The sequence below is a fragment of the Capra hircus genome, chromosome 18 (assembly GCF_001704415.2).
Source record: "Capra hircus breed San Clemente chromosome 18, ASM170441v1, whole genome shotgun sequence".
NCBI lineage: Eukaryota > Metazoa > Chordata > Mammalia > Artiodactyla > Bovidae > Capra > Capra hircus.
The window spans coordinates 52,321,612-52,344,097 of NC_030825.1; the positions used below are offsets into that span (position 1 = coordinate 52,321,612).

The window sequence follows — 22,486 nt, forward strand, 5'->3', positions numbered from 1 at the left end:
CACCCACGCCTCGTCCTTCCTGACTTGGGTTCTAGTGGGTCTCAGATGGTCCCATATTCTGTGCTCCAGAGACCCCATGCCAGGTGAGCAGGCACTGGGAGGTGCTGGGACCCCAGGGCACTGTGAGGACTGCCGATGCCCACGTGGCTGCGAAGGGTCTGGTGACCTTCCTTTCCTGTTAGCATGCTCCCTCCCTCCATTCTCACAATCTTCCCCTTCGTTTCCTCCAGGAAATAGATGGGGAGGTCAGGTAACTAGAGCTAATGCATTCCCTGAGGAACCATGGAGAGACCGGAGCACAGATTCAGGTGAATTTTTTGCTGGACAGGACGCAAGGGCAGTACATTTTCCAGCCAGAAGGAAAGTGCTCTTTATTCAGACCTCTCCGGTGGTCCACAGTGGGTCACGGGCCCAGTCACTTGCCCTGTTGAAACCTCCCCCAACTGCGGGAATCGCAGCCTGAGTTCTGGTCCATCCAGGGTTCAGGGCAGCCTGTCAGGGTCTCCAGGAATAAACCCTGAGCCTGGGCCCAGGTTCCTGAATAGCCGCAGGTCCCAGAGCTGGTTCTCTGCCTCAGGCTCTCCCTCTTGACCTCACTCGGGTCTTGGGTCTCAGGTAAGGTCTTTCTCAAGTCTGTTAAGGAGACGTGTCTGGAGGAACTAAGATCCAGATCTGTGTGGCTGTTATCACAGTAAATGTCTGTGTCGGCGCGTAATAATTCCTGCAAAAGAAAACCGATGCCTCCAAGCTCATGTAACCTTCTCAGATGACTTCCCAAGGACTTCCCAGCCCTGGGTCACCCAGGGTCTGTTTGTGTCAGAGGTATCTGGTCCAGACCCACCTCCCCTTCACCCCCTTTACATCTTTCCTGCTATTCCTTGGACCTTCAAACACAGCCTGGGGGCATTTCCTTTGCCCCTTGGGCTTATGGGACCAGAACTTGGATCCCCACACTCAGCTGGTAGATGGGAGCTGGTGGCCTGGCATCACGTAGGGAGGCCTGGGCATGGAGGAAGCAGGCATCAGAGGAGAGGGAAGGAGAGTCATTTCTCCCGAGCAGCCATCTCCAAGCCTGCAGCCCCCACCCCAAATCCTGTCTGGGCTGTTTCCCACCCTTGTTAGCCTGGCTCCCCTGACTGATGATCCAGTGCCCACTCTCCTCCTGGCTCGACTCCAAGGTTCTCCTGAGGTCAAGTCAGGGGACCAGGGCAGCCCCAGGATAAGGTGGTGGGTGGTCATGTTCCTGAAGTGGATCCAGCTCCCAGCTTGGTGGGACTTGCCACGTCCTAACTACTCTTACGAGCCTCCCTGGTGGCTCAGAAGGCAAAGAATCTGCCTGCAATGCAGGAGACCAAGGCTCGATCCTGGGTCAGGGAGATCCCCTGGAGAAGGCAATGGTGACCCAATCCAGTATTCTTGCCTGGAGAAATCCATGGACAGAGAAGACTGTCAGGCTACCGTCCCTGGGGTCTCATTAGTCGGACACGACTGAGCGACTGTCAACTACCCTCGAGTGAAAGGGGTCTGCACAGTGCATCAGGGTTGGACAGGCCCCCTGCCCTGAGCCTGTGAAGCGGGGATGCTGGGGAAAAGGGATGTACTCACCTGGGACACAGAGATGCCAGAGGGACCACGTCCTGGGAGGAGACAGGAGTTAGCACCGAGCATGTCAGGAAGCTTAGCCCATTCTCCTAGGAGAGGCTGAGAATCTACCTTCCAGAGAACCATGGGAGAAAGAGCCCCACCAAGGGAGAGACACTGGTAATTTCAGTCCCCAGTGAGGGCGAGGGAGCCTCCCAGGATTATAAGCCACAGGACAAGCAGACTAGCCAGTCGGGGTCCCCTGTGCTGAAGCCCCAGAGAAAGGGCCAGAGATCCTGGGGGAGCCAGGCAGGAACAGACACGGCAAGGCCTGCCTGGGGCTCCCCACTGTCCTGGGCTGAACAGACACTCACCTGAGGTGGACACTGGGGGCCGCTTCCCTCTGTTGTGCAGGCAGCAGGGGGTAGGAAAGAAAACAGGCTTATTTGTAAGGAATGTAGAGAAAGGTCAAGGCTTTGGTGTTAGAACATGGGACAGGAGGATCCCCATGTCCAAGCAGAGGCTGGACACCTCCTTTCTCCACCAAGGCTGCTTAGAGGGGAGGGCCCAGCAAGGAAGCTGAGGGAAGTCCTTAAGAAGCTGTATCTGCCCTGAGTCCAGAGGGGCAGGACCATAGGCTAATAGGGTTCAGAAGGAAGTGGCCACCGAAGGGACCAGGGCTCTGGGAAAGGCATCCATCCATCCAGAGCTTTGTCTGAGTGGACGCATCATGCTTATGGGGAGAGCAGGGCCAGTGCGTGGGGAGGAAAGGGAAGCCAGCGACTCTGGGGTCTCACTGAGGGCAGTGTCGCTGCTGTGGCCCCCTGCCCTCACCCAGGAGCTGCTGAAATGTGACAGCGGCCTTGTCCTCTGTCTCCATCACCTGGACCTGAAGTGTAAAGACATCCCCCCCCCGCTGACCCGGCACGATGTTCTGTCTCGTGCGCCAGGGGTGTCGCTAATGCATCTGCCAGCTGGGGGCATTTGACCACACCTGGCCTGTCCAGACTTCCACTCTCTGGCCAAGCATGACCTTGGTCAGGATGCCCCTCAGATCCTGGCCCTGTGACTGCCCCTCATAGAGTACCTGGATTTGAATATACAGGAAGAGATACCTTTTCTCTGAGTACTTACTACCTCCAGCGTACATATAGGGAACTAGGACATGGAGGGGTCTTAGTTGTTTTAACTGATAGATGAGGCTTCCCTGGTGGCTCAGAGGTAAAGAATCCGCCTGCCAATGCAGGAGACGCAGGTTTGATCCCTGGGTCAGGAAGATTCCCTGGAGAAGGAAATGGCAACCCACTCCAGTATTCCTGCCTGGAAATTCCATGGACAGAGGAGTCCATGGAGTGGCAAAGGAGATGGACACAACTGCGCAACTAAATAACAAAATAAATGAGGATGGTGTTAAGGAAGCTGCCACAGGTCAATACCAGGTGAGGCAGGAACTGAAGGACGAGAGAGAGTATCCGTGGGGAAGTGGGGAGGTCCTGGAGATCCAGGCCGGAAATTGGAGGAGGGGTGTCCCTCCTCTAGGACTAGGGTCAGCCTGGGGCAGGAGCAGCATCTGGGAATGCCGCTGTACCTGTGAAGGAAAATGAAACGCCCCAGGCCAGCCAGCGGCGTCAGCACAAGCAGGACCGCAACCATGATGCCAATTACGGCCCCTACACCGAGGGCTCGGCTGTTTTCTTGCACTGAAAGCAGAAGAGAAAGAGAGAGGGGAAATGGGGTCCGAGTTCACTGGGGGGGATATCCAGAGGAGTCTTACAGGGAGAGGGCCTGGTTAGGAGGAAGGAAGTGCTCTGAGCCCTGTGTGGTTGTCTGTGTTTTCATCACGGCGTCTTCCCGACTCTCTCACCGCACGTGGTTGCATCATTTTACTCTTTATCAGATTTCAAACCCTGGACTTGCTCTAACTCTCCATTCTCTCACTATAGCCATTTCCATGTCCTGTTCATTTTCCTTTGAAGGACTCTTTTCTTCTCACACTATGACCCCGCCCTCTGATTTTTTGTTTCCATCACAATTGTCGGCCTTAGAGGGCAGGTCCTCTCCAGTCCACTAACACTGATTCGTAGTAATCATATTAGTGAACTGTTTCCAGGTCCTCCTGTGGGACTGGCACAGGGGGAAATCCTTTACACCCATGGTTTTCTGATCTTTCCATCCCCACGAGGGAGGGGTTGTCCTCCCCGCTGTGCATACATAGATTTGAGACTCACAGTTCTTCAGTAAAGGATTGGAAGCCACAGAACTAGGACCAGCTGAAACAAAGATGGAACCAAGTTGTCTGACTCTACAGCCCAAACCCACAGTGTTGGAAACTAAAATATCACCTGTGAACATTTCTTGCATGCTGACTCTGTGTAGGTAAGAATTTTACCTACAGGAAGAATTTTAATCTCATTCACTTCCTAGTGAACATCCTCACAGCAGCCCTAAGATCCAGCTCTTCTCCAGTTTTACAGAAGGGGAAATGGAGGCAGAAGATCCAGTGCCTTGCCTGATGCTGCTGCTAAGTTGCTTCAGTCGTGTCCGACTCTGTGTGACCTCATAGACGGCAGCCCACCAGGCTCCACCGTCCCTGGGATTCTCCAGGCAAGAACACTGGAGTGGGTTGCCATTTCCTTCTCCAATGCATGAAAGTGAAAAGTGAAAGTGAAGTCGCTCAGTCGTGCCCGACTCTGTGCGACCCCTACAGTCAAAAAATTCTCACACACAATAACCAAACTATGACAAAATTAGCTAAGTTTTGCATAATTAATTAACACATTGTTCTACAGCCTCTGAAAGGAGACTACCCACGTCCTCATTATTTGCATTCATTACGCACCCACTTCCAGGGAAATTACAAGGGATGGTGTAAAGGTGTTGAAGGTCACTCTAGTGCTCAGCTGGGGAGTTGGGGTCTCATCTGCAGACTCTGACTGGGAGGAGACCCTACACTGATGGGACCCTGCATCCTCCGTCCTGACACTGTTGCTTGTCTGGGACAGCATCGCCTTCTCAGTGAGCCGTAAACTCTGCTCATTGATTCACTGACCATTGGATGCATGTCCCCATATCACTTGGCCTGTTTGCACCCAGATTGGAAGGCTCATGGGATTTCTAAGAGGGAGGGACTGACTACCAAAGAGCACCACCTTTGTCTGTGGTTCCAGATCATTTGGACTGGCCCCTCTGTCCACGGAATTCTTCAGGCAAGAATACCGGAGTGGATTGCCATTTCTTCCTCCAGGGGATCTTCCTGACCCCCAGGGATCAAACCTGCATCTCAGTCTCCTGCATTAGGACTGGCAGGCAGATTCTTTACCACCAGCTTCACATGAGAAGCCCCTAGAGAGGGAAGAGAGTACGTCCAACTTGAGGAGATGTCCAGTTCCTTGACTGATGCCATCTGAGAGCTCCGTGGGATAAGCCTTCCTTCTCAGGGTCCAAAAGTAGCCTCCTCTCTGCTGTGGTTTCTGCTCCTAATGTGCTTGTCTGAGATTGACCCAGGAGCTACAGAATCAGTGTCCATGTCTAAAGCACTGGAGTCCAGAGTGTGAGGGGATGGCTGGCTCCATATTGGGGAGGTCTGAGGAGAACCTGCTTCTCAAGAAAGATGTGTTCGTCCTCATTTCTAAAGAATTTAAACAGGGTTGAAGAAAATCTGGAGCTGAAGTATAAGAAGTGGAAACAATAACTGAGAAGGGTGATTCCTCAGCACGTTTGAGCAGGTAGAAGAAAGCATCAGTGAACATGAGGATAGAAAAAAAAGAAGCTATTCAGACTGGGGAGTAGAAAGGGGGAAAAAAAAATGGCATATAGTGTCTCCAGGCAAAGTATTATGCAGAACTCCATCAAGTGGACAAACATGTGCAGTATGGCAGTTCTTGAAGTAGAAGAGAGAGGAAAAAGCAATGAAAAAAAATATATAAATTAATGGTCAAAAACTTCCGAAACTAGATGAGATCACATACTACAGATGGTTAAGGAACTCCAAAGATATAGACATTGAATAGAGTCAAATTGTTGATAGACCGAGGGAAAGAGGAAGTGAAAAACGCAGCAAGAGAGAAGTGACTTAGCATGCACAGTGCATTTTCAACAAGGCGAAAGCGAATTCGACATCAGAAGGTATTGGGATGACCGACTGAAGTCCTAAAAGGAAGACTGTCAACCAGGAAAGCAATGCACAGAGAAACTCCTTCAGTGAAGCTCCAATTAGGACTTTCCCAGATAAACAACAGTCGAGGGAGCTTACTCCTTGGAGACACGGCATATACGAAGTGTGAAAGGAATCCTTTAAGATGACCGAAGAAGCATTACACGGCAACTCAGAGCCACAGGCACACACAGAGAGAGTGGTCAAAAGGACACAATAGGCAGCTATCTTATTTCAGCTGGTATCATTGTCTTCTACGTAATCACTTGTTTTTGTCTTTCATTCAAAGGCATTACATAAAACTAAATCTATACAGCGGGCATATATTGTACAAGGATGGCTGAAATGTATGACAATAAGTGTATAATACGGAGGGGATGGAGAGGCATCGGAGCGCCTTGTCTCTATTCCACATCATAGAATCTAGTTGGTGTTTCAACTCGATAGTTATATCTTTAAGATGTAACTGTCATCTTCAAGTCAGGCACTAGAAAAGAACTGAAATACATTGGGGAGGGGAACACGAGAAGCAAAACGACACATATGAAAGGAAATGACCTAAACAGGAAAGAGGAAGTAATAGAGCAATTAATGAATGAAGCATGTAAGAGAAATAACAAATGCTAGATGGCAGAAGCTCTTTCTTATCAGGAAGTATCTGACTCATAGATAGCCTCAACCTTCAAATTAAAGGCCGAGGTTGACAGAATGGATTAAAATTATGACCCATCTCTATAGTCTCGTCAAGAGACTCACTTTAGATACAAAGACATAGAAGGTTGAAGTAAGGTTGGAAAAAGATATTCTATGCAAATAGTAATAAAAGAAGAATTGTGGTGGCTGTATGAGTGTCTAATATAATAATTTCTAAATCAAAAAAGCCTGCAAGAGACATTAGGACCTTGCATATCAAGAAAAGTTTCCATTCACCAAGGAAATCGAAGAATTATAAGCATCATGCACCTAACACCACCAGATTTGTGAATCAAAATGGACAGCATCGAGGGGAGAAACAGCTCGGTCACACAGTGACACGACAACACCCAGCTTTCAATGATGGATGCGGCAGTCAGAGGGAATTTCAGTGAGAAACTAGAGGCCGTGAGAGAACTGCAAACCAGAGACCTAACCGGCCAACAGACAACACACAATCCTAGGCGTTTATGTTGCCCAAATTACAGTCCTCACGGCCCCCATCTCTCACCACACACGACCACCGCCCATCCTGGGGAGAAATGGTGTCAGTTCCACTGTAGAGACGACGGCGCAACTAAGAAAGACAGGGGGAGGGACGTGGGGTCGAGTGTGCCAGCAAGCCCTCAGTCACAGCAGTGCCAGCTAGCATGCGGACACTTCCTGCCTGAACACGGCTGCTGTGTTCCCACCTTCACTGGGTGCGTATTCACAAAGCTCTATAGAGTGCATACCAAACACCACGGTACACATAAGGAAAAGGAGGTTTAGCCTTTCTGACCCACCGGGGCTTCCCAGCAGGCACTAGTGGTAAAGATGTCACCTGCTAATCAGGAGACATAAGAGACACCCAGTCCCCAGATGGGGAAGATCCCCTGGAGGAGGTCACGGCAACCTCTGCAGTGGAAGGTGCAGTCTTCACGGCTGGGCTGCCCAGGAAGTCCCAGGGACTGATTTTAGTGCTGCTTCCAGCGGTCCTGGCCACGAGGCTTCACAGCAGAGGGCCAGGAGAACTCAGGGGGTGAGGAGGGGAGAGACAGCACACGTTCCAATTGCTTGAAGTGGAGGAAATGAGAGGACAGGCTAATCGTTGGTGGAATTAATAAAGGAAGGTTGTCCAGGTTAGAATGGGCTTCCCTGGTGGCCTATACGGGAGGAGCGCCTGCAGTGCAGCAGACTCGGGTTCCATCCTTGGGTCGGGACGATCCCCTGGAGTAGCGAATGGCACCCACTCCAGGGCTCTTGCCTGGGAAATCCCATGGACAGAGTAGCCTAGTGAGCTCAAGTGTGTGGTGCCACAAAGAGTCGGACACCACTGAACGACTAAGACAGGAGGCGATGATGGCCACTCACAGGTCACACGCAGCCTGAGGGGGTCGCTTCTGCTGGAGTTGCCCCTGTTGAAGGCCTCACACTGATAATCCCCGGCGTCCTCTCTGCTGACGGGGTCTATGGTGAGGGTGCTCTTGTCTGAGGACAGTGTCATCCTCTCTGCGAGGAGGAGACTCTGGCCTTTGAAGAACCAGCGTATGGAGACCCCAGTCTCATCTGCGAGGCAGGTCAGGACCACAGGGCCCTCGTGTTCTGTGACTGTGGCGTTGCTGGCTTGGAGGGAGGGCTGTGCCACTGGGGCTGTGGAGAGAGAGTGGGGTGACTGCTGAGAGTGGATCGGGGGCCTGGGCCTTGCTCCCTCCGCAGTCTCGGGGCCCAGGGACCTCTGTAAAGGCGACTGTGAGGAAGGCCCTGGGTCTTTGTTCAGGTGACAACGGGAAAGAGACGAACGTACATCTCCTCTGACCCCCAGATCACGCCAGGGGGACCCTTGCCTGGTCGCTGGGACAACACTCTAGTACTGGAGAGCTCTGTGCTATCAGCCCTGGGAACCTTGGTGCTTTCCAGGCCAGACAGGGAGTGCAGGACCTGAGAGTACTTGTTGTGATTGGGGATAGAGAGCCTGGGCGCATTGCCGGGGCCTCACACTGAGAGGCCGGGAGCGCTGTGTGGCTGGGTGAGAGGCTGTGTTGCAGGAGAGCTTGAGGTTCCCCTCTGGATGGTCAGAGGAGTCTGAGGGGGACGTGGTGGGGTGTCCGGACCATTTGGAGCATAGAGCAGAAAGCCACACATGGTGCAATCAGAGGGAAGGGAAGTTCCTGGTCTGTACTGGGGCCCTGGGTCCTTTATGCTCACTCACTGTGAGTCTGACGTTAATTTGTTTGTCCCATCATATTCTGGTGATCCTCAGCCACCAACACAGAGCAGCCCATCCCCTCCCTGGCTTCATTCAAGGTGGACCTGCCTGGACTTGCCTGGGACCGGAAGTCATGGCCAGTCTGGGTGTCCAGGGGTGATGGCCCATGTACTTGGACCTGAGAGGGATGGGTGTGGCCCGGTCTCAGGCACTGTAGATTCAGCCAGTCAGCCTGGACCACACAAAAACAGAGGACTTCCAGGGTGAATGGGTCACTGCGGCTGACACTCGCTGGGTTCCGGGCTTCACACACATAGGGTCCTGTGTCATTCCTTGTCACACTGACTATAGTGACAGTCCTCTTGTCCTCGGACAGTTCCAGCCTGGTGCTCTTGGGGAGGCTCTGACTGTTGATCCACCACATGTAGGAGGTGTTCTGAGTCTCAGCTCCACATGTTAACACCAAAGTGTCTTTGTGCTCCCTGGGGCTGGAGTTGCTGCTGGTGATGACGGGTGAGGGTAGCACCGCAGTGGAAATAACAGAGAGTACACACCCCTGAGCCTCCCTGGTGGCTCAGACAGTAGAGAATCAGCCTGCCCGTGCAGGAGCCCTGGGCTCAATCCCTGGGTCAGGAAGATCCCCTGGAGAAGGGAACTGCCACCCAGGCAATACTCTTGCCTGGAGAATTCCATGGACAGAGGAGCCTGGTGGGCTACATACAGTCCATGGGGTAGGAAAGAGTAGGACACGACTGAACGACTAACACTCTCACTTTCTTTATACCTTTAGCCCCTCTAACAGCATCTTTCAACAAAACTGGCATCCTTCACCTCTCAGCCAGACAGTCTTTGAAGGCATGCTTGTGTATGGCAAGACGAATGCATGGGGATCTGAGCTCAGAGAGTGTGAGGCCCCCTGCTCTGTGTCTGGGAGAAGCACAGGCTTCCTCCGGGGTTGATTGTGCAGCAGCGTTTAGTGGTGGACAGACCTGGGTGGGATTCAGAGACCACCTGGCATCTATCCTGGTTTCATCAACCAGCCTGGGGAGAGAGCTCCCTGGGCGGCACCCTGGGGTCGAGGAGCTGCCAGGAGAGTCTTCCTTCCTCTGTTCCTCTCTGGGGTGCTGAGACTTCTCTGGCGTCTCCAAGTCCCCCTGGGCATTTGGTTGATTCCTGGGGACCTTGTACCTGTGTGCTCTCCATGCCGAGTCTCAGGAGTAGGACCAGGCTGTGCCCCTGCACGGATGTGGCTCTCGGGGCTGAGCCCTGGCTGGTGACCAGCTTAGGAGCCTAGGGATTTGGCACAGGCTTCCCGGTGTCACTGGAGGCAGGAGCCCTGGGACAGGGTGTGGGAGGGGCTTCCTGGGGCTGAGCTTCTCTGTGAGGATCCCTGGGGCCCTCAGGCCAGGGTCTTCCCTGAGTCCTGCACGGTCTTCCTCAGGGTCCTGGTCACGGGGAGGGGCCAGGGGGCTGGACTGAGAGTGCTGTCGCTCTGCTGAGTCCCTCCATCAGCCCGTCCTTCTCTCTGCACACTGTCTGCAGGGCCTGGCTTCCTGGAAGCATTTCTGACTCTTTGGAGTTTGTCTCCACAGCGTGTGTCCTGCACTGAATGTTCAAACCCCGACCCGGGACATAATGCAGAGGAGGATGGAGGCTCCTTCCGGGGCTGTCAGTCCTGTGTGAACAGAATTCAACCGCAACACTCCACCCCCGGCCCCGCCTGCAAAACATCCCGTGGTCTGACAGGAAGTACTCACGGTGCACGTGGAGGTGTCCAGTTTGTGTTTCTATCCATAAATCATTCTTTTTAACGAGCAGGGTGTAGGGTCCTGTGTCTCTCTGGGTGACGTTCCGGATCAGCAGGGTTCCATTGGGGTAAAGTGTCTCCCGTCTGCTGTATGCAGGCCCTTTAGTAGTTGTATTAGTGTCTCCCAAATATAATATAATTAGCTGGGTGTTGTCTACCCTTTCTCCTCTGTGCCAGGCATAGCAGAGAGGATTCTTTGTCACGTTGTGGAGAAGGAGAAGAACATCCGAGCCTTCTGCAGCAAAGGGGGGCACCGTTTCAATAGTGAGCTGGGCAGCGGTGGGCAGGGTCCGGAAGGAAAAGAGTGAAACTAGGAGGGAAGAGAGGGAAAGCAGTCAATGTTCTGACTTTTGTGTTGCGATGGGAAAATGGTGCCCTGGGTCCCGAGCAGGTCTCTTCATCCCTCAAGCTTGGTGTGTTTTTATACTGTGTAGGGTGTGTGTGTATGTGGTGTGTGTGTGTGCATGTGTTTGCATGTATGTGTGTATGTTTGTGTGTCCTACAGGTTCAACATCAGCAGCATGACCCCCATCACTTCAGCCACTCTGGGCTCAGTTTTCCCTCTGCTTCCCCAGCTGTCCCCTGGCGAGGCCTCTTGGGAGATGCCGCTCCCCGCTCCCTGTAAAGACCCTCCGTGCTCACTGCTGACCCTTCCCCACTCTGGTTCCTGTATGACGCCTGGAGCACCCGCCAGCACTCTCTCCATCTCTCTGCTTGTGTGTCTTCCTCCCCACAGAGCGCGGGCTCTGTGAGGGCAGGGGCTTGTCTGATCCTGCTTGAAACACTGGGCCTGGACCAGGCTCCAGACATTAGTACCTGGGGATGAAGGAAGGAGAGTTCCCAGGAATTCCACAGCGTGGTGTTTATTTGTCAGTTTCTAAGGGTGCCGCGTAAGGACAGTGTTTACTGTCCCGGTTATGTCTTTTTCTGTAGTGACACCCAGATAGAAATTGTTATTATCATCATCAGTCTTCAACAGTTACTGCTCAGTGAAGAATTGCACATAAAACCTACAGCAGTTGAGTCCTCCCGCCCCTCACCAGCTCTAGCTCATGCAGAGTCTCTGTGGCTGAGCCACCTCTCCCCTGGTCCTCTGTCCTCTGTCCTCAGGTCTGAACAGAAGCCCCCTGTCCCCTCTCAGAGCCCCGTCTCTCCCAAGGACCAGCCATTCTCTCGTTCTCCAGTCTCCACCCCCTCCCTGAAAACTGTACCCTCTCACCTGCCAGCAGGAGCCTGCTCCAGGGGACATGCCGCCTGCTTGCAGGGCCTGACGGGGGCTCCATGGTGCCTGCTGTCTGCTGTGTCCCTCTCTCTGTGAGGAGAACTTCCTCTCCAGAAACGCTCACAAGCCCTGCGTCCTTGTGTGAGCTCTGCTGTCCTTCCCGCTCTGTGCTCTGTGCTGGATCTGCCGCGGAGCAGAACTTCTCTGGGTCACGTGGCCCGGGGGCGGGGTCTCTGCCCAGGCCCCTCCCCCTCCTCTCCTCCATCCCTCCCTAATGCCCCCCTCCCCCTTCCCCCTCTGTCTGTATTTCTGTTCCCTGAACTCTGCTGAGTCCTCTGCCTTCTAGAGCAGGGATTCTCCACCTACACACACACACACACACACACACACAAACCTACACCCAACAGCCCCCTACACACACCCCTACTCACACATACCTACATCTCAGCTACACACAGACACCCAGATACACACACATCTACACACACACACACACACACACACACACACACACACACACACACACCCTTGTCTGGAAAAGCACAACCTTGGAGTGTCCGGGTCTGGGGTTCCCACTGCTCTGGATCAGATGCACACTCAGCCTCCCCGACAGCCCTCCTTCATCCCCTCTGGCTTCCCCTTCAGAGGAGGAGCCTGAGGGTGGGGGTGCATCAGGAATGCTTGTCACAGGGACGTCCTCCCCACGGTGTGCGGGAATCACCTGTGGAGCTTCAAGAAGACTGCGAACCCCCTGGTGACACCTTAGAAATGCTGTTTCAGCAGCTGCCAGGTCACACGCTTGCCCAGCCTGGCTGAGACCCCAGAACAGCGGTTAGGCCGCCCCACCCACCCCAGTGTTGGCCTCTGCTGTGTTTTGACCTGGGGTCTCTCAGCACAATCACAGATCCAGGGGTTTCCAAATTTTGGTGGTAATTGTTCCTGTGACACAGAAACCCAGCTGGATGCCCAGGGTCTTCCTGTTATTCTCAAGTATCTGAGAAGATTGCAGATAATTGACCCGCCTGAAGGTCACACTGACTCTGGAGGGGAGAAAGGGGTCACATGAGTGATGACTGGAGAGGGGACCTGGTCTCTACCTTAGCCTGTCACCAGCCTGGCGTCTGTTTTCAGGGACTGCTGCTGTTGCTGCTGCTAAGACACTTCACTCGTGTGTGACTCTGTACGACCCCATAGACAGCAGGCCAGCAGGATCCTCCCTCCCTGGGACTCTCCAGGCAAGAGGACTGGAGTGGGTTGCCATTTCCTTCTCCAATGCATGCATGCATGCTAATTCTCTTCAGTTGAGTCCGACTCTGTGCGACCCTATGGGCAGAAGCCCACCAGGCTCCTCCGTCCGCAGGATTCTCCAGGCAAGAATACTGAAGTGGGTTGCCATTGCCTTCTCCAGGAACAGAGACCCAGAACCGGGTGTCAGGAGGAGCTGCAGTTGGCAGGTGAGAAGGGAAAGGTTTCCTGTGTGTCCTGGGAAGAGAGGAACCTGGTGCTGAGGGTGGGCTGACTCTGGGCTCCCTAGTCCTCGGGTCAAGTTCTGGGAGACTCTCCCTCTCTGTGTCTGTTGCCTGAGCCTTGGTTCAGAAACTGTGCAAGTCCTCCTTGCCATTCCAGGGCCTCCTCTGTCAGTCTGGCTGAACTTTTTGTGGTCGCTGTGATCTTTCCCGTGGGTGGTTGCAGGCAGGGATGGAGGCTGGGATGGGGGCTTGCATGGGTGCCCATAGGCCCCTAGAAGGTTGGGCAGGGTAGTGTGGGCACCCAGCAGGGGCTGTGAGGGTCTGTTAGAGGAGGGGTCCCCTGGGATCTAATGCCTAATGACCTGAGGTGAAGCTGATGTAATAATAATAGGTATAAGTGCACAGTAATTGTAACGCACTTGAATTATCCCAAAATCATCTCCACCACTCCGCAATTGTCTTCTATGAAACCATTCCCTGATGCCCTTAAGGTTGGAGACCGCTGTTTAGAAGGGGGGATGGAAATCAGGCTCCGTCTCCACTTCCTTAGGCAAAACAAAGTTCACCTGTTAATTTCCTGTTAATCTTCTGTTTGGCCCAATGTTGCCCCCTGGAGGTCATGAGCAGACCTGGGGACAATGTAACGGGCTGCACAGGGGTGCCAATGTCAAAGGGTGTGAGCTGGCTCTGCGCCCTGGGCAGAGGTGGAGGCTGACCTCCAGACTAGAGGCTATCAGCCGGAGTTCAGGTCACTGTGGGTCCCCAGGCTTCCCGACCTCATCCTAGTGCAGGGTGAGCCCAGGGAGTCGATGGGCATTGTTCAGTGGCAGGAGAACCATCCATCCAGGTGGACATGTGCTCAGGAGGAGCTCTCAGTCCCTGAGGCTCCAAAGGCAGGGCCGACGGGGGGTCTCTGGGGTTTTGGTGAGAGGGCGGCGGCCTGTGGGCTGGACCCCAGAAGGCCCTGTCCTTCTCCACCTCACGGCACTGGGCCTGCACCCTAGTTCTCTGTGTCCCCATCAGTGGTCTGCTCTCAGCCTCCCCACAGTGCCAGGACCTGGGGCAGCTCCACCTGGAGACTCTGTCAGTGGAGGAGAGACCCCCATGGGACCCCAGTCCCCCTGAGATGGAGCAACTGCAGAAGCTGGTTCCTCTGTTCCGGAAGTTCCCCTCCTTTGCCAGGATGCCTTTGGGGAGGGGCTGTCTCCAGGGACCAGACCCAGGTGTCCCCACAGATGAGGGGCCTTGGGATGAGGAGCTGCTCCCCAATTCCTGAGTTCAGCTGGCGCTCCCCCCTCCCCTTGGTGACTCCCTTGGGATGGAGGATCGGGAGTCTGAGCCAGCTGAGCTCTCCGAGAGCAGGGGAAGGACTCAAGCTGCCAGCCCAGGCCCCCCAAGGGGACTACAAGATTCTCCTGGGTAGAGACGGGAGGGGGTGTGATTATCTGGGAATGAGCAGAGGTCTGACTCGTCACAGTTAAGAGGTCCCTGTTCTTACTCCTGACTGTAGAAGGAATAACGTCCCACCCTGGAGGAGCTGTGGGCTCTTGCAGGTCTCCTCGACTGTGATGCCAGGGCCCCTGTGTCCACAAGGAATATTCTCTGACCCCTCGGTGTCACACTGGGTGGGGCATGTGAGTTCTGGCTTCTGTTATGCAGATCCCCTTATCTATTTAAAGAGTATTTATTGAGCATGTGTGACCTGTCAGCCCTGGTTTTTGTCCTGGTCTCCAGAGAATAGGGTAGACTTGGACTCCGGGCTCACACACCTGACCTTGTGACAGGAAGAAGGACATTCATAGAAAATCCTGGAAATAAGGAGCTAATTATAATGGAGGGATGGACTGAAGGGGAAGCGTCTGGGGCATCCGGAGTCTGTCACGGAATCTCAGCTGGACTGGGTGTCATGGAAGGCACCCCTGAGAAAGTGATCTTTTGACTGAGACGTGAAGGGTAAGCAGCCCCTCAGCAGAGAGGGACAGGAGGCTCAGAGGGCAGAGCTACCTGAGGGGAGTCTGGCCTTCAGGTGGGCCTGGCTGGGAGGAGCGGCTGACAGAGTCCAGTTGGGGAACTGGGAGAGTGGGGAGGACTGTGGACGGAGTCGGTTGGTGAGGGTCAGAGGCTGCTGGGCGGTGGGAGCTGCCAAGTGGGAAGGAGGTGGGCAGCCCTGTGGAGGCTTGGGACTGTGGAGGAGCTCTGCCGCCCTCTGGTGGCCATGGAGGGCAGTGTCGAAGGGAAAGTCCTCCAGGAGGTTTTCTCCTAAGACAACTCAAGCATATGTCAAGAGTTTACATATCATTTTAGGAATCCCAGGGACAGAGGATGCTGGCAGGCTACAGACATGAGGTCGCGAAGGTTCGTATACGACCTAGCGACTCACCCTTTCCACACTGCATATCATTAATGCTGAATCGTGTCCCACTCTGAATTTCCAATGCCTCTCATCCAAGATCTTCTCTTATATACCCCGCTCCAAGATTTCATCCGGTTGAGATCTGTGTTGATGCCAAGCCTGTTTCTCTCTGTAGAAGAAGATGCAGACGCAACATTCTCAGTCCTTGGGCAGGACTGGAGCATCTGTGAGTAGGAGGAGGGTGAGGAACGTCCGTGTGTCCTGCCTGTGCTGGAGGGTCCATGCTGACATGAAAAGGCTGCATTTCCTTTCCCCCGTGCCCCCTCAGTGTCTGCATGGGGCAGGGCCAGGTGGAATCGGAAGACCAGGGTGGTGCAGTGATTCTGAACCTCGTCCTCCTGCCTTCTCTGTCTCTGCCCCCATAAGGGGACCTGGTCTTCTTGGTGGGAAGGAAGGTGGGGTGGCTCCATAGGCCCCTGATCAGAGATTCTTTCAGCAAAAGGGACACAGGGGTCATGCCCGCTAGCTCTGTCCTCAGTGTCCCCTCACCCTGTGTGATTGTAGGAACTGAATTATTAGGGTCTAATGGCCTCTTTTGTATTCTGATTTATTAGATTGCTTTTAGTTCTCTTTACCTTTTGATATTTGAAGTTTCAAAGGTGAATCTCCACCTTCCTTAAGCCTGAGCAGTGTTGGTGCCAGGGTGGTTCAGTTGTCTTAAAGGTTATTTTTTATAGTAGCTTCAGTTTCAGAGCAAAAGTGAGGGTAAGGGATGAAACCCATGTCCTGGGCTTTGGTAGGCAGATTCCTATCCACTGAGCCATCGGGAAAGTCCTCTAAACAATGCTCAACTTGTAGGAGACACTGGTTAATCATGGCCACCTCACACATGAGGTTTCCATATTTGAGCAAGGGTAAATAAACAAGCGATGGATGTCATCCTTTTTGAATTTACAGACACACAACTACCTCCTCTGTGCTCACCAGCCCTGCAGACTCACAACCACCTGCTCTGCACTCACTAGACCTGCAGACTCACAACCACCTGCTCTGCGCTCACTAGCCCTGCAGACTCACAACCACCTGCTATGCTCTCACTAGCCCTGCAGACTCACAACCACCTGCTCTGTGCTCACTAGCCCTGCAGACTCGCAACCACCTGCTATGTTCTCACTAGCCCTGCAGACTCACAACCACCTGCTATGTTCTCACTGGCCCTGAAGACTCACACCACCTGCTCTGTGCTCACTAGACCTGCAGACTCACAACCACCTGCTCTGTGCTCACCAGCCCTGCAGACTCACAACCACCTGCTCTGGGCTCACTAGCCCTGCAGACTCACAACCACCTGCTCTGGGCTCACCAGCCCTGCAGACTCAAAACCACCTGCTCTGTGCTCACTAGCCTTGCAGACTCACAACCACCTGCTCTGGGCTCACCAGCCTTGCAGACTCACAACCACCTGCTCTGGGCTCACCAGCCTTGCAGACTCACAACCACCTGCTCTGTGCTCACTAGCCCTGCAGACTCACAACCACCTGCTCTGTGCTCACTAGACCTTCAGACTCACAACCACCTGCTCTGTGCTCACCAGCCCTGCAGACTCACAACCACCTGCTCTGTGCTCACCAGCCCTGCAGACGCACAACCACCTGCTCTGGGCTCACCAGCCCTGCAGACTCACAACCACCTGCTCTGGGCTCACCAGCACTGCAGACTCACAACCACCTGCTCTGGGCTCACTAGCCCTGCAGATTCACAACCACCTGCTATGCTCTCACTAGCCCTGCAGACTCACAACCACCTGCTCTGTGCTCACTAGCCCTGCAGACTCACAACCACCTGCCTGCTCACACCCTGCAGACTCACAACCACCTGCTCTGTGCTCACTAGCCTGCAGACTCACACCACCTGCTCTGGGCTCACTAGCCCTGCAGACTCACAACCACCTGCTCTGGGCTCACTAGCCCTGCAGACTCACAACCACCTGCTCTGGGCTCACCAGCCCTGCAGACTCACAACCACCTGCTCTGGCTCACCAGCCCTGCAGACTCACAACCACCTGCTCTGGGCTCACCAGCCCTGCAGACTCACAACCACCTGCTCTGTGCTCACTAGCCCTGCAGACTCACAACCACCTGCTCTGTGCTCACTAGCCCTGCAGACTCACACCACCTGCTCTCCACCCCTGCAGACTCACACCACCTGCTCTGTGCTCACTAGCCCTGCAGACTCACAACCACCTGCTCTGTGCTCACCAGCCCTGCAGACTCACAACCACCTGCTCTGGGCTCACTAGCCCTGCAGACTCACAACCACCTGCTCTGGGCTCACTAGCCCTGCAGACTCACAACCACCTGCTCTGGCTCACTAGCCCGCTCACAACCACCTGCTCTGGCTCACTAGCCCTGCAGACTCACAACCACCTGCTCTGGCTCACTAGCCCTGCAGACTCACAACCACCTGCTCTGGGCTCACCAGCCCTGCAGACTCACAACCACCTGCTCTGTGCTCACTAGCCCTGCAGACTCACAACCACCTGCTCTGTGGCTCACCTAGCCCTGCAGACTCACAACCACCTGCTCTGTGCTCACTAGCCCTGCAGACTCACAACCACCTGCTCTGGCTCACTAGCCCTGCAGACTCACAACCACCTGCTCTGTGCTCACTAGCCTGCAGACTCACAACCACCTGCTCTGGCTCACCCCAGACCCCCCCTGCTCTGCTCACGCCCTGCAGACTCACAACCACCTGCTCTGGCTCACCTAGCCCTGCAGACTCACAACCACCTGCTCTGTGCTCACTAGCCCTTGCAGACTCACAACCACCTGCTCTGTGGCTCACTAGCCCTGCAGACTCACACCACCTGCTCTGCTCCCAGCCTGCAGACTCACAACCACCTGCTCTGGCTCACTAGCCCTGCAGACTCACAACCACCTGCTCTGTGCTCACTAGCCCTGCAGACTCACAACCACCTGCTCTGTGCTCACTAGCCTGCAGACTCACAACCCACCTGCTCTGCCTCCACCAGCCCTGCAGACTCACAACCACCTGCTCTGGCTCACTAGCCCTGCAGACTCACAACCACCTGCTCTGTGCCTCACTAGCCCTGCAGACTCACAACCACCTGCTCTGTGCTCACTAGCCCTGCAGACTCACAACCACCTGCTCTGGGCTCACTAGCCCTGCAGACTCACAACCACCTGCTCTGGGCTCACTAGCCCTGCAGACTCACAACCACCTGCTCTGGCTCACTAGCCCTGCAGACTCACAACCACCTGCTCTGGCTCACTAGCCCTGCAGACTCACAACCACCTGCTCTGGCTCACTAGCCCTGCAGACTCACAACCACCTGCTCTGGGCTCACCAGCCCTGCAGACTCACAACCACCTGCTCTGGGCTCACTAGCCCTGCAGACTCACAACCACCTGCTCTGTGCTCACTAGCCCTGCAGACTCACAACCACCTGCTCTGTGCTCACTAGCCCTGCAGACTCACAACCACCTGCTCTGTGCTCACTAGCCCTGCAGACTCACAACCACCTGCTCTGTGCTCACTAGACCTGCAGACTCACAACCACCTGCTCTGTGCTCACTAGCCCTGCAGACTCACAACCACCTGCTCTGTGCTCACTAGCCCTGCAGACTCACAACCACCTGCTCTGTGCTCACTAGCCCTGCAGACTCACAACCACCTGCTCTGTGCTCACCAGCCCTGCAGACTCACAACCACCTGCTCTGTGCTCACTAGCCCTGCAGATGCACAACCACCTGCTCTGGGCTCACCAGCCCTGCAGACTCACAACCACCTGCTCTGCCCGGCCTCCCCCCCCCTCACTATATCCCCTGCAGACTCACAACCACCTGCCTCTGCGCTCACTACCCTGCAGACGCACAACCACCTGCTCTGGGCTCACCAGCCCTGCAGACTCACAACCACCTGCTCTGGGCTCACCAGCCCTGCAGACTCACAACCACCTGCTCTGGGCTCACTAGCCCTGCAGACTCACAACCACCTGCTCTGGGCTCACCAGCCCTGCTGGTGTGACTTGCGCAGCAGGACTGTTACTGACTTTGCGGTTGTTCTAGTTGCTAAGTCATGTGTAATTCTCTTGTGACCCCATGGACTCTAGCCCGCCAGGCTCCTATATCCATGGCATTTCCCAGGCAAGAACACTGGAGTGGGTTTCCATTTCTTCTCCAGGAGATCTTCCTGAGCCAGAAATCACACCTGGGTCCTCTGAACTGGCAGGAGGATCTTTACCACGGCGCCACCGGGGAAGCCCATGCTGCTGCTGATCACTTGCTCAAACCCACGCAAGGTACGGTGCCAAGTGTGAGCCCCAGTGAAAGCTGTGGAAGCTGGGTCTTGTTCATGTATTCACATGGGTTCATCAGCTGATAAAATGCACACCTCGGGGGTGGAACGTTGAATAGTAAGGAGGCCCTACACTTGTGGACGGCAGGTATCAGGAAAACTCCATACCTTCCCTCACTTTTGCTGTGAAACTGAAGCTACTATAAAAAATAACCTTTAAGACAACTGAACAGCCCTGGCACCAACCCTGCTCAAGCTCAAGAAAGATGGAGATTCACCTTTGAAACTTCAAATATCAAAAGGTGAAAAGAAGTAAAAGCAATCTAATAATTAGAATACAAAAGAGGCCATTAGACCCTAATAATTCAGTTCCTACTGTCATGGGGTGTCAGGGACAATGAGGCCAGAGCAGGCGGGCTTGATCCCTGTGTCCCTTTTGCTGAAAGAATCTCTGATCAGGGGCCTATGGAGCCGCCCCACCTTCCTTCCCACCAAGAAGACCAGGTCTCCTGATGGGGGTAGAGACAGAGAAGGCAAGAAGACGAGGCAGAATCAGTGTACCACCCTGGTCTTCTGATTCCACCTGGCCCTGCCCCATGAAGACACTAAGGGGGCACGGGGGAAAGGAAATGCAGCCTTTTCATGTCAGCATGGACCCTCCAGCACAGGCAGGACACTGGACATTTCCTCACCCTCCTCCTACTCACAGATGCTCCAGTCCTGCCCAAGGACTGAGAATGTTGCATCTGGATCCTCTTCGACAGAGAGAAATTGGCCTGTCATCAACACAAATCTCAACCGGATTAAATCTTGGAGTGGGGTATATAAGAGGACATCTTGGATGAGAGACATTGGAAATTCAGAGTGGGACATGATTCAGCAAAAATGATATGCAGTGTTGAAAGGGTTAGTCGCTAAGTCGTATACGATCCTTCGCGACCTCAGGTCTGTAGCCTGCCAGCATCCTCTGTCCCTGGGATTTGTAAAATCTTATGTAAACTCGACATATGCTTGAGTTGTCTTAGGAGAAAACCTCCTTGAGGTACTTTTCCTTCGACACTGCCCTCCATGGCCACCAGAGGGCGGCAGAGCTCCTCCACAGTCCGGAGCCTCCACAGGGCTGCCCACCTCCTTCCCACTTAGCAGCTCCCACCGCCCAGCAGCCTCTGACCCTCACCAACCGACTCCGTCCACGGTCCTCCCCAGTCTTCCAGTTCCCCACACTGGACTCTGTCAGCCGCTCCTCCCAGCCAGGCCCACCTGAAGGCCAGACGCCCCTCAGGTAGCTCTGCCCTCTGAGCCCCCTGTCCCTCTCTGCTGAGGGTCTGCTCATCCTTCACATCTCAGTCAAAAGATCACTTTCTCAGGGGTAATTCCATGACACCCAGTCCAGCTGAGATTCCGTGACAGACTCCGGATGCACCAGACGCTTCCCCTTCAGTCCATCCCTCCATTATAATTAGCTCCTTATTTCCAGAATTTTCTCTGAATGTCTGTCTCCCCGTCACAAGGTCAGGTGTGTGAGCCCGGAGTCCAAGTCTATCCTATTCTCTGGAGACCAGGACACAACCCAGGGCTGACAGGTCACACATGCTCAATAAATACTCTTTATTTGGGGGGGCTCCAAAATCACTGCAGATGGTGATTGCAGCCATGAAATTAAAAGACACTCCCTCCTTGGAAGGAAAGTTATGACCAACCGAGACAGCATGTTAAAAAGCAGAGACATTACTTTGTCAACAAAGGTCTGTCTCGTCAAGGCTATGATTTTTCCAGTAGTCATGTATGGATGTGAGAGTTGGACTGTGAAAGCTGAGTGCCGAAGAATTGATGCTTTTGAACTGTGGTGTTGGAGAAGACTCTTGAGAGTCCCTTGGACTGCAAGGAGATCCAAACAGTCCATCCTAAAGGACATCAGTCCTGGGTGTTCATTGGAAGGATTGATTTTGAAGCTGAAATCCAGTACTGTGGCCATCTGATGCAAAGAGCTGACTCATTGGAAAAGACCCTAATGCTGGGAAAGATTGAGGGCAGGAGGAGAAGGGGACAACAGAGGATGAAATGATTGGATAGCATCACCAACTCAATGGACATTTGGGTAAACTCAGGGAGTTGGTGATGGACAGGGAGACCTGGCGTGCTGCGGCTTATGGGGTTGCAAAGAGTCGGACACGACTGAGCAACTGAACTGAGCTGAACTCAAATAGATAAGGGAATTTACATAACAGAAACCACCCCACCCCCCACCCAGTATGACACCGAGGGGTCAGAGAATATTCCCTGTGGACACAGGGGCCCTAGCTTCAGACTGGGGGGAGACCTTCAAGAGCCCACAGCTGCTCCAGGGCGGGACGTTATTCCTCCTGGAGTCAGGAGTGAGGACAGGGGCCTCTTAACTGTGACGAGTCAGACCTCTGCTCATTCCCAGATAATCACACCCCCTCCCGTCTCTACTCAGGAGAATCTTCTAGTCTCCCTGGAGGGCCTGGGCTGGCAGCTTGAGTCCATCCCCTTCGCTCAGAGAGCTGAGCTGGCTCAGACTCCCGATCCTCCATCCCAAGGGAGTCACCAAGGGGAGGGGGGAGCCCCAGCTGAACTCAGGATTTGGGGAGCAGCTCCTCATACCACGGCGCCTCATCTGTGGGGACACCTGGGTCTGGTCCCTGGAGACATCTCAGCCCCTCCCCCTAAGGCGTCCTGGGA

At 54.2% G+C, this 22,486-nt stretch overlaps 1 protein-coding gene across 1 annotated transcript; it reads right to left on the minus strand.

Moving 5' to 3' along the window:
* Positions 372-11,802, minus strand: LOC106501782 (carcinoembryonic antigen-related cell adhesion molecule 6-like). Its single transcript, XM_018063181.1, has 8 exons — positions 11,642-11,802; positions 10,373-10,732; positions 8,865-9,143; positions 7,781-8,059; positions 3,124-3,281; positions 1,956-2,022; positions 1,606-1,637; positions 372-721 (listed from the first exon to the last, which is right to left on the minus strand). The coding sequence occupies exons 1-8, from the start codon at positions 11,703-11,705 to the stop codon at positions 416-418; spliced, it is 1,545 nt and encodes a 514-aa protein (XP_017918670.1). The 5' UTR covers positions 11,706-11,802; the 3' UTR covers positions 372-415.

Excerpts from the sequence above, each read along its gene's own strand:
- LOC106501782 (XM_018063181.1), bottom strand. The coding sequence starts at position 11,705 with ATGGAGCCCCCGTCAGGCCCTGCAAGCAGGCGGCATGTCCCCTGGAGC. Across the intron at positions 10,733-11,641 it reads GAGCAGGCTCCTGCTGGCAG|TTTCACTCTTTTCCTTCCGG; the intron begins GTGAGAGGGTAC and ends CTTCCCTCCTAG. Across the intron at positions 8,060-8,864 it reads ATTCACCCTGGAAGTCCTCT|CCCCAGTGGCACAGCCCTCC; the intron begins GTTTTTGTGTGG and ends CTCTCTCCACAG.